Genomic DNA, 16,533 nt, shown 5'->3' on the forward strand with positions numbered 1-16,533 from the left:
CGTGTTACAAAGGATGCGGTCTATGCAAGCCCTTCTCGGACAGAAGAGAGGCCCCCAACAAACCTTACCCTTCACCTCCGGACCAAAAGGTACCTGTGAGGTTCCAGGTTCGATGTCCCTTTTTGCCGAAGCTACTAAGGAACCACAAATGCTCCCGGCTTCCCCCTTGGCATTGGCCAAGGTATCTGCCCGCAGAGCCGATAACGGTCGGTACCCTGCCCATGTAGGAGTACCCGGGGTTTTTGCAGGGAGGTGTGGAACCTAATGGCCACACACACCTCCCCTAGACCGCCAGGAGGACACCCAGAAGGGCTACCACATCCTAATAATCCTGTGGACACACAACACGCAAAAGGTGACACAGTGAACAATAATAAATAAGTGAATGTGCGCAGATATACTGCCCAGACATCCAGCCGGAGGCGAAAGGAATTGTGATACCAAAAATTACCAATCATCTGATCCCTTCTAACGCCCCAACAGGTGTGGACCCACAGGGCCACCTACAGGTTTGACTTAGGGCCAAACTTAGGAGTGTAAATCTAAGTATTCTCCTGGTTTTCAACCTTCATCCTGCTTCAGGATACATCAGCATGGTGGCTCAGTAGTTAGCATCAAAACCTTCCAAGGACAACATTTGCAACTAGTTTGCGTGTTCTCCCACACACCAAAAAACATACTGATAGTTGGATTTAGATTGTGAGACCCAATGGGGACAAGGACCAATTTGGGAATTTGTGTGAGTAGTGCTGGACTTGCAGGACTGCTGCAGGAGAGATACCAGGTCGCTCGCTACTGCAAGAGTGGTCTTGATTAGATGGCAGTTGGAAGGGCAGGTAAGAGTGCCCAGTGCCAAGCACCAGGGGTACAGGCAGGCGGAGTGAGCTGACTCTGTAGGTGGTAGTAGCACAGCAGTGTACAGAGCAGAAAAGTTGTTAATCAGTGCTGAGTCTGTAGCACAGCAGAGCTGAGAAGCTCACATGCAGCCAGGTGTTGCTGGCTTGATGACGGCGTGGTCGACAGTCCAGATCATACACTGGAGAATCAGCAAGGTACTGAGGAATCAGACAGAGGCAACTCCAGGAAAACAGGCAATTAAAGGGGTACTCCGCTGGTCAGCATTTGGAACAAACTGTTCCGAACGCTGGAGCCGTCGCCAGGAGCTTGTGACGTCATAGCCCCGCTCCCTCATGATGTCACACCCAGCCCCCACAATGCAAGTCTATGGGAGGGGGCGTGGCAGCTGTCACGCCCCCTCACATAGACTTGCATTGAGGGGGCGGGGTGTGATGTCATGAGGGGGCGGGGCTATGCCATCTCAAGCTTCCAGTATTCGGAACAGTTTGTTCCAAACGCTGAGCAGCGGAGTACCCCTTTAACTACACAATTGCTCAGGCAACAGTAGATTGGTGGAGAAGCATTATATATGTGGTGCTGGTATTGGTATTGGCGAGGGAAATTTTAAAGAACCACATAAGAACCCGTAAGGTTACAGCCAGTGCATGCATTCGGCCCCTAGAGGGCTTAGCAGGAACTGCAGCAGTGGTAGGAGCAGCAGCAGTGAGTTCAGAGGAGGAAGCCCAGGGGCTTCAGTGAAGATGTGGAGCAAAGAACCTGGCTTAGCGCCGGTGAGTGCCAGGACACACAGTATGCTGGTGGATGCCATCTACCGTTACATCCCATTTTCTTTTATTGAAAGCAGATAACATGTCAAAAGTTTTTTTTTAAATGATAGAGGGACACTTTAAGCATGGTATGGTGCTACAGGATACAGTGAAGCAGAATATGGTGAAGCAAAGTACAGTGCAGCAGAGTACACTACAGTACAGTGAAGCAGAGTACAGCACAGCAGCATATAGTGAAGCAGAGTACAGTACAGCAGAGTATAATACAGCAGAGTATAGTACAGCAGAATGCAGCACAGCAGAGTACACTACAGTACAGTGAAGCAGAGTACAGCACAGCAGCATATAGTGAAGCAGAGTACAGTACAGCAGAGTACACTACAGTACAGTGAAGCAGAGTACAGTACAGCAGCATATAGTGAAGCAGAGTACAGTACAGCAGAGTACACTACAGTACAGTGAAGCAGAGTACAGCACAGCAGCATATAGTGAAGCAGAGTACAGTACAGCAGAGTACAATGAAGCAGAGTACAGTACAGCAGAGTACAATGAAGCAGAATACAGTACAGAGGAGTACAATGAAGCAGAATACAGTACAGCACAGTACAGTGAAGCAGAGTACGGTACAGTACAGCAGAGAACAGCACAGTACAGTACAGCAGAGAAAAATTAAGCAGAGTGCAGTACAAGAGAGTACAGTGAAGCAGAGTGCAGTACAGTACAGTACAACAGAGAACAGCACAGTACAGTATAGTACAGCAGAGAACAGCACAGTACAGTATAGTACAGCAGAGTACAGTGAAGCAGAGTATAGTACCGCAGAATACAGTACAGCACAGTACAGTACAGCAGAGTACAGTGCAGCAGAGTACAGTGAAGCAGAATGCAGTGAAGCACAGTGCAGTACAGCACAGTACAGCAGAGTACAGTACAGCAGAGTACAGTAAAGCAGAGTATAGTACAGCACAGTACAGTATAGCAGAGTACAGTGAAGCAGAGTATAGTACAGCAGAGTACAGTACAGCACAGTACAGTGAAGCAGAGTGCAGTACAGCAAAGTACAGTACAGCAGAATACATTACAATGAAGCAGGGTTCAGTAAAGCAGAGTACAGTAGAGCAGAGTACAGTGAAGCAGGATACAGTACAGCAGAGTACAGTGAAGCAGGATACAGAAGAGCAGAGTACAGTGAAGCAGGATACAGAAGAGCAGAGTACAGTGAAGCAGGATACAGTAGCGCAGAGAACGGTGAAGCAGGATACAGTGACGCAGAGTACAGTAAAGCAGAATACATTACAATGAAGCAGGGTACAGCAAAGCAGGGTACAGTAGAGCAGAGTACAGTGAAGCAGGATACAGTAGAGCAGAGTACAGTGAAGCAGAGTACGATGAAGCAGGATACAATAGAGCAAAGAACAGTGAAGCAGGATACAGTAAAGCAGAGTACAGTAGAGCAGAGTACAGTAGAGCAGGGTACAGTAGAGCAGAGTACAGTGAAGCAGGATACAGTAGAGCAGAGTGGATTGAAGCAGAGTACATTACAGTGAAACAAGGTACAGTAAAGCAGAGTACAGTGAAGCAGAATACATTACAGTAGCGCAGAGTATAGTAGAGCAGAATACATTACAGTGAAGCAGGGTACAGTAGCGCAGAGTACAGTAGAGCAGAATACATTACAGTGAAGCAGAGTACAGTAGTGCAGAGTACAGTAGAGCAGAATACATTACAGTGAAGCAGGGTACAGTAGTGCAGAGTACAGTAGAGCAGAATACATTACAGTGAAGCAGGGTACAGTAAAGCAGAGTACAGTAGAGCAGAATACATTACAGTGAAGCAGAGTACAGTAGAGCAGAATACATTACAGTGAAGCAGAGTACAGTAGTGCAGAGTACAGTAGAGCAGAATACATTACAGTGAAGCAGAGTACAGTAGAGCAGAATACATTACAGTAAAGCAGAGTACAGTAGAGCAGAATACATTACAGTGAAGCAGAGTACAGTAGCACAGAATACATTACAGTGAAGCAGAGTACAGTAGCGCAGAGTACAGTAGAGCAGAATACATTACAGTGAAGAAGGGTACAGTAAAGCAGAGTACATTAGAGCAGAATACATTACAGTGAAGCAGGGTACAGTAGCGCAGAGTACAGTAAAGCAGAATACATTACAGTGAAGCAGGGTACAGTAGCGCAGAGTACAGTAGAGCAGAATACATTACAGTGAAGCAGCGTACAGTAGCGCAGAGTACAGTAGAGCAGAATACAATACAGTGAAGCAGGGTACAGTAGCGCAGAGTACAGTAGAGCAGAATACATTACAGTGAAGCAGAGTACAGTAGTGCAGAGTACAGTAGAGCAGAATACATTACAGTGAAGCAGGGTACAGTAGCGCAGAGTACAGTAGAGCAGAATACATTACAGTGAAGCAGGGTACAGTAGCGATGAGTACAGTAGAGCAGAATACATTACAGTGAAGCAGGGTACAGTAAAGCAGAGTACAGTAAAGCAGAATACATTACAGTGAAGCAGAGTACAGTAAAGCAGAGTACAGTAGAGCAGAATACATTACAGTGAAGCAGAGTACAGTAGTGCAGAGTACAGTAGAGCAGAACACATTACAGTAGTGCAGAGTACAGTAGAGCAGAATACATTACAGTGAAGCAGGGTACAGTAAAGCAGAGTACAGTAGAGCAGAATACATTACAGTGAAGCAGAGTACAGTAGCGCAGAGTACAGTAGAGCAGAATACATTACAGTGAAGCAGGGTACAGTAAAGCAGAGTACAGTAGAGCAGAATACATTACAGTGAAGCAGGGTACAGTAAAGCAGAGAACAGTAGAGCAGAATACATTACAGTGAAGCAGAGTACAGTAGCGCAGAGTACAGTAGAGCAGAATACATTACAGTGAAGCAGAGTACAGTAAAGCAGAGTACAGTAGAGCAGAATATATTACAGTGAAGCAGAGTACAGTAGTGCAGAGTACAGAAGAGCAGGGTACAGTAGCGCAGAGTACAGTAGAGGAAAGTTCATTACAGTGAAGCAGGATACAGTAGAGCAGAGTGCAGTAGCGCAGAGTACACTAGAGCAGAATACATTACAGTGAAGCAGAGTACAGTAAAGCAGAGTACAGTAGAGCAGAATACATTACAGTGAAGCAGAGTACAGTAAAGCAGAGTACAGTAGAGCAGAATACATTACAGTGAAGCAGAGTACAGTAGCGCAGAGTACAGTAGAGCAGAATACAGTACAGTGAAGCAGAGTACAGTAAAGCAGAGTACAGTAGAGCAGAATACATTACAGTGAAGCAGAGTACAGTAGTGCAGAGTACAGAAGAGCAGGGTACAGTAGCGCAGAGTACAGTAGAGGAAAGTTCATTACAGTGAAGCAGGATACAGTAGAGCAGAGTGCAGTAGCGCAGAGTACACTAGAGCAGAATACATTACAGTGAAGCAGAGTACAGTAAAGCAGAGTACAGTAGAGCAGAATACATTACAGTGAAGCAGAGTACAGTAGTGCAGAGTACAGAAGAGCAGGGTACAGTAGCGCAGAGTACAGTAGAGGAAAGTTCATTACAGTGAAGCAGGATACAGTAGAGCAGAGTGCAGTAGCGCAGAGTACACTAGAGCAGAATACATTACAGTGAAGCAGGGTACAGTAGAGCAGAGTACAGTAGCGCAGAGTACAGTAGAGGAAAGTTCATTACAGTGAAGCAGGATACAGTAGAGCAGAGTGCAGTAGCGCAGAGTACACTAGAGCAGAATACATTACAGTGAAGCAGGGTACAGTAGAGCAGAATACATTACAGTGAAGCAGAGTACAGAAGAGCAGGGTACAGTAGAGGAAAGTTCATTACAGTGAAGCAGGATACAGTAGAGCAGAGTGCAGTAGCGCAGAGTACACTAGAGCAGAATACATTACAGTGAAGCAGGGTACAGTAGAGCAGAGTACAGTAGCGCAGAGTACAGTAGAGGAAAGTTCATTACAGTGAAGCAGGATACAGTAGAGCAGAGTGCAGTAGCGCAGAGTACACTAGAGCAGAATACATTACAGTGAAGCAGGGTACAGTAGAGCAGAATACATTACAGTGAAGCAGGGTACAGTAGAGCAGAGTACACTAGAGCAGAGTACACTAGAGCAGAATACATTACAGTGAAGCAGGGTACAGTAGAGCAGAGTACAGTAGCGCAGAGTACAGTAGAGGAAAGTTCATTACAGTGAAGCAGGATACAGTAGAGCAGAGTGCAGTAGCGCAGAGTACACTAGAGCAGAATACATTACAGTGAAGCAGGGTACAGTAGAGCAGAGTACAGTAGAGCAGAGTACACTAGAGCAGAATACATTACAGTGAAGCAGGGTACAGTAGAGCAGAGTACAGTAGAGCAGAGTACACTAGAGCAAAATACATTACAGTGAAGCAGGGTACAGTAGAGCAGAGTACAGTAGAGCAGAGTACACTAGAGCAGAATACATTACAGTGAAGCAGGGTACAGTAGAGCAGAGTACAGTAGCGCAGAGTACAGTAGAGGAAAGTTCATTACAGTGAAGCAGGATACAGTAGAGCAGAGTGCAGTAGCGCAGAGTACACTAGAGCAGAATACATTACAGTGAAGCAGGGTACAGTAGAGCAGAATACATTACAGTGAAGCAGGGTACAGTAGAGCAGAGTACGGTAGAGCAGAGTACACTAGAGCAGAATACATTACAGTGAAGCAGGGTACAGTAGAGCAGAATACATTACAGTGAAGCAGAGTACAGAAGAGCAGGGTACAGTAGAGGAAAGTTCATTACAGTGAAGCAGGATACAGTAGAGCAGAGTGCAGTAGCGCAGAGTACACTAGAGCAGAATACATTACAGTGAAGCAGGGTACAGTAGAGCAGAGTACAGTAGCGCAGAGTACAGTAGAGGAAAGTTCATTACAGTGAAGCAGGATACAGTAGAGCAGAGTGCAGTAGCGCAGAGTACACTAGAGCAGAATACATTACAGTGAAGCAGGGTACAGTAGAGCAGAATACATTACAGTGAAGCAGGGTACAGTAGAGCAGAGTACACTAGAGCAGAGTACACTAGAGCAGAATACATTACAGTGAAGCAGGGTACAGTAGAGCAGAGTACAGTAGCGCAGAGTACAGTAGAGGAAAGTTCATTACAGTGAAGCAGGATACAGTAGAGCAGAGTGCAGTAGCGCAGAGTACACTAGAGCAGAATACATTACAGTGAAGCAGGGTACAGTAGAGCAAAATACATTACAGTGAAGCAGGGTACAGTAGAGCAGAGTACAGTAGAGCAGAGTACACTAGAGCAGAATACATTACAGTGAAGCAGGGTACAGTAGAGCAGAGTACAGTAGCGCAGAGTACAGTAGAGGAAAGTTCATTACAGTGAAGCAGGATACAGTAGAGCAGAGTGCAGTAGCGCAGAGTACACTAGAGCAGAATACATTACAGTGAAGCAGGGTACAGTAGAGCAGAATACATTACAGTGAAGCAGGGTACAGTAGAGCAGAGTACGGTAGAGCAGAGTACACTAGAGCAGAATACATTACAGTGAAGCAGGGTACAGTAGAGCAGAATACATTACAGTGAAGCAGAGTACAGAAGAGCAGGGTACAGTAGAGGAAAGTTCATTACAGTGAAGCAGGATACAGTAGAGCAGAGTGCAGTAGCGCAGAGTACACTAGAGCAGAATACATTACAGTGAAGCAGGGTACAGTAGAGCAGAGTACAGTAGAGCAGAGTACACTAGAGCAGAATACATTACAGTGAAGCAGGGTACAGTAGAGCAGAGTACAGTAGAGCAGAGTACACTAGAGCAGAATACATTACAGTGAAGCAGGGTACAGAAGAGCAGGGTACAGTAGAGGAAAGTTCATTACAGTGAAGCAGGATACAGTAGAGCAGAGTGCAGTAGCGCAGAGTACACTAGAGCAGAATACATTACAGTGAAGCAGGGTACAGAAGAGCAGAGTACAGTAGAGGAAAGTTCATTACAGTGAAGCAGGATACAGTAGAGCAGAGTGCAGTAGCGCAGAGTACACTAGAGCAGAATACATTACAGTGAAGCAGGGTACAGTAGAGCAAAATACATTACAGTGAAGCAGGGTACAGTAGAGCAGAGTACAGTAGAGCAGAGTACACTAGAGCAGAATACATTACAGTGAAGCAGGGTACAGTAGAGCAGAGTACAGTAGCGCAGAGTACAGTAGAGGAAAGTTCATTACAGTGAAGCAGGATACAGTAGAGCAGAGTGCAGTAGCGCAGAGTACACTAGAGCAGAATACATTACAGTGAAGCAGGGTACAGTAGAGCAGAATACATTACAGTGAAGCAGGGTACAGTAGAGCAGAGTACGGTAGAGCAGAGTACACTAGAGCAGAATACATTACAGTGAAGCAGGGTACAGTAGAGCAGAATACATTACAGTGAAGCAGAGTACAGAAGAGCAGGGTACAGTAGAGGAAAGTTCATTACAGTGAAGCAGGATACAGTAGAGCAGAGTGCAGTAGCGCAGAGTACACTAGAGCAGAATACATTACAGTGAAGCAGGGTACAGTAGAGCAGAGTACAGTAGAGCAGAGTACACTAGAGCAGAATACATTACAGTGAAGCAGGGTACAGTAGAGCAGAGTACAGTAGAGCAGAGTACACTAGAGCAGAATACATTACAGTGAAGCAGGGTACAGAAGAGCAGGGTACAGTAGAGGAAAGTTCATTACAGTGAAGCAGGATACAGTAGAGCAGAGTGCAGTAGCGCAGAGTACACTAGAGCAGAATACATTACAGTGAAGCAGGGTACAGTAGAGCAGAATACATTACAGTGAAGCAGGGTACAGAAGAGCAGGGTACAGTAGAGGAAAGTTCATTACAGTGAAGCAGGATACAGTAGAGCAGAGTGCAGTAGCGCAGAGTACACTAGAGCAGAATACATTACAGTGAAGCAGGGTACAGAAGAGCAGAGTACAGTAGAGCAGAGTACAGTAGAGGAAAGTTCATTACAGTGAAGCAGGATACAGTAGAGCAGAGTGCAGTAGCGCAGAGTACACTAGAGCAGAATACATTACAGTGAAGCAGGGTACAGTAGAGCAGAGTACAGTAGCGCAGAGTACAGTAGAGGAAAGTTCATTACAGTGAAGCAGGATACAGTAGAGCAGAGTGCAGTGCAGCAGAGTACAGTAAATCAAAGTAAAGTAAAGCAGTAGGCACGGTGCAGCCGCACATCACCCCTGTCAGTCAATACTAATATTATAATTTATAGGTGAATATTACAGCTGTCCAGATTTCACACCTCGGGTGGCAGGCGAGACAGAATGTCACACATATCCCTTTACTGCTGCTTCAAAGCCGTTCACCCTATACAGTGCAGACAAGGGGATTATTTCTCTCCATAGACTGAACAACAGACGCCTCCTCCTTACAGGGAATATATACATTATACTATACACACGAGTGACACACAGACAGCTGAGGACACAATATACAGTCTATGGAGCCTTTATCCTTAGCACTTCATGTCTCTGTAGTAAATCCGTCACATAGTGGCAGTGACATCCTATTCTACAATGTCTCTGTCTAGCTGCACATATGGTTTATCAGTCTTCCCACTAGATATGACACGGTGAGGCCTGGAGTTCTCCTTTAATAATCCCAGATCTCCCAACAAGCTGCCATTTTAGTCTGTATCGACCGATGGGCCCCGAGCTGGAAGACCAAGACTGTGGGAAGAAGAAAATGTGAGATTTTAAGGGATATTCTCCATAATTCTCCTCAGTGCGAACATTAGCCCACAAGATGGCCGACTCTGCCGCACGTAGCCGCCTGGCCCATTCTAAGGTCTTGTGCTGAAGTGGCCGTCTGTGATCATTGGGCTTTGTGTGAGCTCCTGGGGCCTTTGTGCGAGCTTTGTGCCTGTCTACAATGGAGCCTGGTCTGGGGGCAACCGGAGAAAAACACAGACGTCTCTCCAGACTCTTTTTTTCTTGCACCCGTGGCTTTTCTTCTCCTTTTCTCTGAGGCACGGTTTACCAAATCTTTAACCTGGGGTCAAGCTGTGTAATACAAGAGGGAGGCACGATCCCCTCTGTTTACAGCAGACTGACGGAGGGAGTGAGATGTGTCTGCCATGAAGACGAATGTCATCAGAGAAGACCCCCCCCCCCCCCCCCCCCGATCCAGGCATTGGCCATATACAAGACATCTCCAGATCAGCAAGAAGCCTGCACAGAACTGTACCTAAGGCTGGAAATATACAGGGACGTCAGATATCTTGTTATAGTAAAGGAGGCCGTATACAGGAAAGTGGCCATATATGTGTATCAGCAAAATCAGCAAGAAACCTGCAAAGAACGGAACACAGAGCTGCTTATATACAGGGAAGTGGCCATGTACAGGCATGTAGGATATATACAGGGAAGTGTCCATGTACAGGGATGTAGGATATATACAGGGAAGTGTCCATGTACAGGGATGTAGGATATATACAGGGAAGTTTCCATGTACAGGGATGTAGGATATATACAGGGAAGTGTCCATGTACAGGCATGTAGGATATATACAGGGAAGTGTCCATGTACAGGGATGTAGGATATATACAGGGAAGTGGCCATGTACAGGGATGTAGTATATATACAGGGAAGTGTCCATGTACAGGCATGTAGGATATATACAAGGAAGTGTCCATATAAAGGGATGTAGGATATGTGATGTCCCAGTACGGCATATGCTCCTACAGTCCTCTCTTGTTGAGTCCCGGTACGTCCCCCAGGTCTCACCTGCAGTGTTCCCCCGTAATGTGTATAAGTTATATATTAAAGGTAAAGGACCTTTGATATGGTGACATGATTGTTAGTCACATGATAAGGGTTGTCACATGTTCAAGTCACATGTTTTGTTACCCAGAGTGCACCAGGTGACCAGGTGACTCGCAGTTGGCCTATGGGCTCCTTGCTCAGCCCCCTTTATAAGAGGAGGTACTACAATCTCTCTATTGTGTTTCACTTTCTGCTGAGGTCAAGTCCAGTCCAGACGTCTCAGAGCCAGTGTCCAGCACCTCTGGAGGCCTCAAGCCTAAATTGAAGCCACAGATCTGTAAGTCAAGTCATCTTTGTCTGCTGTCACTATCTTCAGTCAACTCAAGTCAGTTATAGTCAGCGTGGCTGTGCTAGAGTCTGTCGAGTCACTGCAAGTCCCAGCAAGCTGCGAGGTCCCTCGTGTTACTGGTCACCTCTCTGGGAACCTTACTACCCTGTAAAGACTGTTAGACCTGTTCAACTTCAGTAATTAACCTTCAACTTGGCCTTGAACTATTATTTACCCCTGCCTAATCTAGGAGTAACAGGATTACCTTCTGGTGGTTACATAGGCAAACCATGCCCTGGTGTCACGAACACTTAGGGGTTAACACCATCTACCCCTGGGCAACACCATCTTCCCCTACACCTCACATCGCACCCCTGTGGCTCACCACAGAAATATACAGGGAAGTGGTCATACACAGGGATCAAGGATATACACAGTAAAGATTGCCATACACTCAGTTCCTCTCCGTAAAGGAGCTCACAGCATCCGATTTTTAGATTCACAGGAACCTAAAAATTTTGGACTGTGAGAAACACCCACAAGATCATAGGATGAACATTAAAAACATTACAAACTTCATGTTATCTCTATGGCCCTTTTTTGAGTAAAGTTGCTAAAGTAAAAACAAAAGAAACATCATACGTGATAACGTGATAGAGCAAATTCATGCTTGATAAGGGCACTCTGCCGAAACGTTGCACTTGTACACTTTATGGTGTGAAATTAATCTGAAGCCTTCTTCTATATCTGTGCGTTTTTACTGTGACTACAAGCTTTGTGGTATATATAGGGGGCAGCTATCTACAGGACGACCTCCCTACAGGTTGCACCGATCTACTTGGGGCACCTGTGTAATGGGGGAAACTATGTGAGGGGACCTGTCTACGTACTGGAGCAACCTAAGTACTTAGTGAGACAGAACTACCTACTCTTCTCCACCCCCCTTATCTACCAACTCTACCGTGGGGGACACCCAGGGGGTTATTATTACTGTTTGGAGCACTGTAGTTGCTAGAAAATTCCGTAGCCTAAAATGTTTGTGTGGCTGGTTCTGTGGAGACGAGTTTTGGCTGGATGAAATCGTCATGAAGGTCTGGGCCGGATGGAAAAGAAAAAGGAAAGCGAACGACTATAATTAGAGAACATGTCACCTGCAAGTCATCTGATCTAACTTTATGTAATTGCTTGGCCTGCAGGGCCTGTGTAGAGCTTATATTACCACTATATGGTAATTTTATGGGGGGGAATATTTCCTCCTTGTATATTGGTAACATTGCTGTCAGTATACAGGATTTGGTCATAACAGTATGATGGTAATAGATATGATGATAATATTTCTTCCTTGTATACTGGTATTATTGGTAATATTGGTCTCAGTATACAGGATTTGGTCAGTAACAGTATGATTGTAATGTGTACGGTGATAATATTTCCTCCTTGTATACTGGTATTATTGGTAATGTTGGTCTCAGTATACATGATTCTGTCAGTAACAGTATGATGATAATATGTATGGTGATCATATTTCTCCTGGTATACTGGTAAATTTTGGTAATATTGGTCCCAGTATACAGGATTTGGTCAGTAACAGTATGACGGTAATATGTATGGTGCCTTGTATACTGATATTATTGGTAATATTGGTCCCAGTATACAGGATTTGGTCAGTAACAGTATGATGATGATAATTTTTTTTACCCAAGTAACTTTTTCCTGTCATGTACCCTAGTATACACAACTATGATTGACATTTCTCCCCTCCCGTTTGTGGCCACACCCATGATGAAAATGGGCTGCTTAGTCTAAAATGCCCAATCCTGTTTTTGGTCCCAGTTCGGCCCTGGTCTGGATTAATTTAAGGGTCTGGTGGCTGAATTTTAGGGGTCAAGTCTGATGTCTGAAATAATTTTGGGGAATTGTCTGGAGTTTATTTAGATGGCTAATGTGAGGTATGAATGTATGTAACAGTCTGGTTTGAGGTCTGAATTTATTGAGGGGCTGGTTTAAGATTTGAATTAATTCAGGAGTTTGGTCTGGGGTCTGAATTAATTTTGTTGACTTGTCTGGGATCTAAATTTAAGGTACTGGGGTCTCAGTTTAATTGACAAGTCGTGTCTGGGGTCCCATTAATCTAGGGTGTCTGGTCTGAAGTCTGAATTAATGATTAGGTTCCATCTGGTGTCTACATTTACATAGATATCTTGTCTGGGCTTGCATTAGAGGATCTGGATTAATTTTGGGATCCAGTTTGGGGTCTAAAATTATTTAGGGGTTTGGGGTCTTAATTTTATAGATCCACTCTAAAGTCTGAAATCATTTTGGGGACTTGTATGGAGTCTGAGTTTATTAAGATGTCTGGTCGGGGTCTAAATGTATGTAAGAGTCTGGTTTGAGGTATGAAACAATTGAGGGTCTGGTTTAAGATCTGAATTAATTTTATTAACTGGTCTGGGATCTAAATTTAAGGTTCTGGGGTCTCAATTTATTTACAAGTCATGTCTGGAGTCTCAATATATATCTAGGAGGTCTGGCCTGAAATTACTATTTATGTCTGATCTGGGCTTGTATTAAAAGATCTGAATGTATTTAGAGGATCTGGATGAATTTTGGAGTCATGGGTCTGAATTAATTTAAGTAACTGGTTTGGGGCCTGAATTTATTCAAGGCTCTGGGGTCTCAATATTTGGGGGTTCCGTCTGCATCTGACATGATCAAAATTGTAATATTATATAAAAGTAGAATAAACTATGATGCTATTTTCTGTACATCACTCATTTTACCATATTAAGTTACAACTGCATGAACTTATTTTGGGGGGAAATGCCCAAAATAGAACTGTTAGTTTAGCAAAACTGGTTTAACATATGTAATACATTTCCTGCCACTCCAATGGGAAAAGTAAATCTAGACGAACTATAAAATAAATATCTATATAATTATAAAATATAGGCAACGTGCAGACACATCTGGTCTGTCTTGGATGATTTCTTTCAAGTTTCAGTGAGGAAGCATCTCCATATCCTTCTATGGAAGAAAATACAGCGGGGGTTGAGGTTTTGCCACCGCTCGCTGGCTCCACTGGGAGATTCGCCTCGACTGATTTCATAGTATGCGGCCATAAAACTTTCCACTGTTTTGTTTTATCTTTCTTTTATAAGTTTCTATTGTTTTATTTACAATTCTGTTTTTTAATTTTCGGATACAAACACAAGTTACAATCAAAAATAAAACAAAGGAAAGTCTTCCTGCAACAAGGATGAAGGACCACGCACCAAAGGGAAGGAACTGGGGATTTTAACCACTAAATCACTGTTTTGCATGGTGATTTAAAGTGGTACTCCGCCCAGAGACACCTTATCCCCTATCCAAAGGATAGAAGATAAGGTGTCTGATCGCTGGGGTACCGCCGCTGGGACCCCCTGTGATCTCCGTGCAGCACCCAGCATTCTAAACAGTATGTTTAGAACTCTGGGTTTCCGTGGCCAGAGACGTTTAGAATGCTGTGAGCTGCACGGAGATCACGGGGGGTCCCAGCCGTGGGACCCCCACGATCAGACATCGTATCCCCTATCCTTTGGATAGGAGATAAGATGTCTGTGGGCAGAGTACCCCTTTAATGGCTCTAATTTCTTTACTTGTTGCCCCAAAATAGTTTTTGCTTGTTTATACTCATTTATAGTAATATCTTTTGGACTAAAATAAACAAAACATAACAAAAATATCATATTTCTTTACTTTTCCATATTGCTAAATTACATGAAATAAAGAATTAGAAAGATTTCTCCTTTTTGTTTCAGTCTGTTTGATAGATATTGCATGTAAGTGTTAGGGACTGGAAATGGGTTCCATCTAACTTGGTGTGGGTGAAGTGTCATTTCTGCTTTACTTGACCATGTTACTCAACAGAGATCTGGATCCATTTGACCAACCATTTTTCTTTACAGAAACCTGGAGCCATCTCACTGGGCCATGTTTCTCCGCAGAGATCTGGATGCATCTGACCAGGCCGTGTTACTCAACAGAGATCTGGATGCATCTGACCAGGCCGTGTTACTCAACAGAGATCTGGATCCATCCGACCAAGCCATGTTACTCAACAGAGATCTGGATGCATCTGACCAGGCCGTGTTACTCAACAGAGATCTGGATCCATCCGACCAAGCCATGTTACTCAACAGAGATCTGGATCCATCCGACCAAGCCATGTTACTCAACAGAGATCTGGATCAATTTGACTGAGCCATGTTTTTCCACAGAGATCTGGATTCATCTGATCAGGACATGTTTCTTCACAGACATCTGAATCCATCTGACCAGGCCATGTTTCTCCACAGACATCTGAATCCATCTGACCAGGCCATGTTTCTCCACAGAGATCTGGATCCATCTGACCAGGTCATGTTTCTCCACAGAGATCTGGATCCATCTGACCAGGCCATATTACTAAACAGAGATCTGGATCCATCTGACCAGGCCATGTTACTCAACAGAGATCTGGATCCATCTGACCAGGCCATGTTACTCAACAGAGATCTGGATCCATCTGACCAGGCCACGTTTCTCCACAGACATCTGAATCCATCTGACCAGGCCATGTTTCTCCACAGAGATCTCGATCCATCTGACCAGGTCATGTTTTTCCACAGAGATCGGAATCCGTCTGATAGGGAAATGTTTTTTCCCAGAGACAGAGATCCGTTTGACTGGACAAATTTTTTTCCACAGAAATCTGGATCCGTCTGACATGACCATGTTTCTCCACAGAGATCTGGATCCATCTGACCAGCCATGTTTCTCCACAGAGATCAGGATCCATCTGACCACCAATGTTTCTCCACAGAGATCAGGATCCATCTGACCAGACCATGTTTTTCCACACACCAGGCCATGTTTTCTCTACATAGATTTGGATCCATCTGACCAGCCTTTTCTGTTTCCCTTTGACATATTTGTCCTGCAGTGGTGGGTACATTAATATTAGCTGAACACCAGCTTCAGTTTCCTGACTACGCTCCACCTGCTCATGAGAACAATTCCTGACATCCTCCTCTGACCCCATTCATCGTTCAAACCATTCACCTGGAGGCATTGACATTCTGGTCCTGGGTAGTCTAGCCCCAGTGATTAGACCACACTCAGATCAATGGATTTTACCATTTAATGTGGATTCACAACTAAACTGATCCACTAAGAACTGACATCAAAAGTTTTGGCTCTTATGTCTACGAATTTGTAAAGGCAAAATCATTCTTCTGAGAATCTCTAAAAGTACAGCTTCCAAATTACCATCAGCTTCTATTATTCTTGTTAGGCCCCATGCACACTAGACCAGGAACCTGCGCTTAATAGCAGAAAAAGTTGTTGGGTTGATGCTTCGCATTCTGCTGTGACTTCCCACTGTGCTAGAGGCCGAAAGAGCTGCTTCTTCCAATGTCTTGAATTAGCTAAAGGCAAAGGGCCCCCAGCTAAATTATTGCTGTGGCTCATTTTAGGATCTCTGCTGGATGTGATTGAATGGAAAACTCCATTACTTAAATCCTGGGGTTGTGATAAACAGACAGGTGCACACATTGTGTTCATTACATAACTTGGGGTACAGTCAAATGTCACCCACCCTGCAGCATCGGCATCCTATGTGGCCGTCTACTCTGTTTGCCCTCTCGTCCTGCTCCTGGATTGTTCCTCCACAAGCAGATAGCAGCTTATATATAGTCTACAAAAATACTATTTGATGCAAAACCTGACCATCCAGACACCGAACCCTTATAAAGTGTAATTTTTCTAAATAATCGATGATTCAGCTGCAGAATATATCTCAGTGTTTGCAGTTTGTTCTT

General features: G+C 44.4%; 1 protein-coding gene across 1 annotated transcript in view; it reads left to right on the forward strand.

Moving 5' to 3' along the window:
- Positions 1 to 14,935, forward strand: part of LOC130296197 (sperm protein associated with the nucleus on the X chromosome N2) — a 28,899-nt gene extending 13,964 nt beyond the window's left edge. The window contains exon 2 of the mRNA XM_056547496.1: positions 14,641 to 14,935. Coding sequence (XP_056403471.1) covers positions 14,641 to 14,935 — 295 coding nt within the window. The remainder of the gene's footprint in view (positions 1 to 14,640) is intronic.
- Positions 14,936 to 16,533: the final 1,598 nt, after the last annotated feature.

This window comes from Hyla sarda, chromosome 1, assembly GCF_029499605.1.
Source record: "Hyla sarda isolate aHylSar1 chromosome 1, aHylSar1.hap1, whole genome shotgun sequence".
NCBI lineage: Eukaryota > Metazoa > Chordata > Amphibia > Anura > Hylidae > Hyla > Hyla sarda.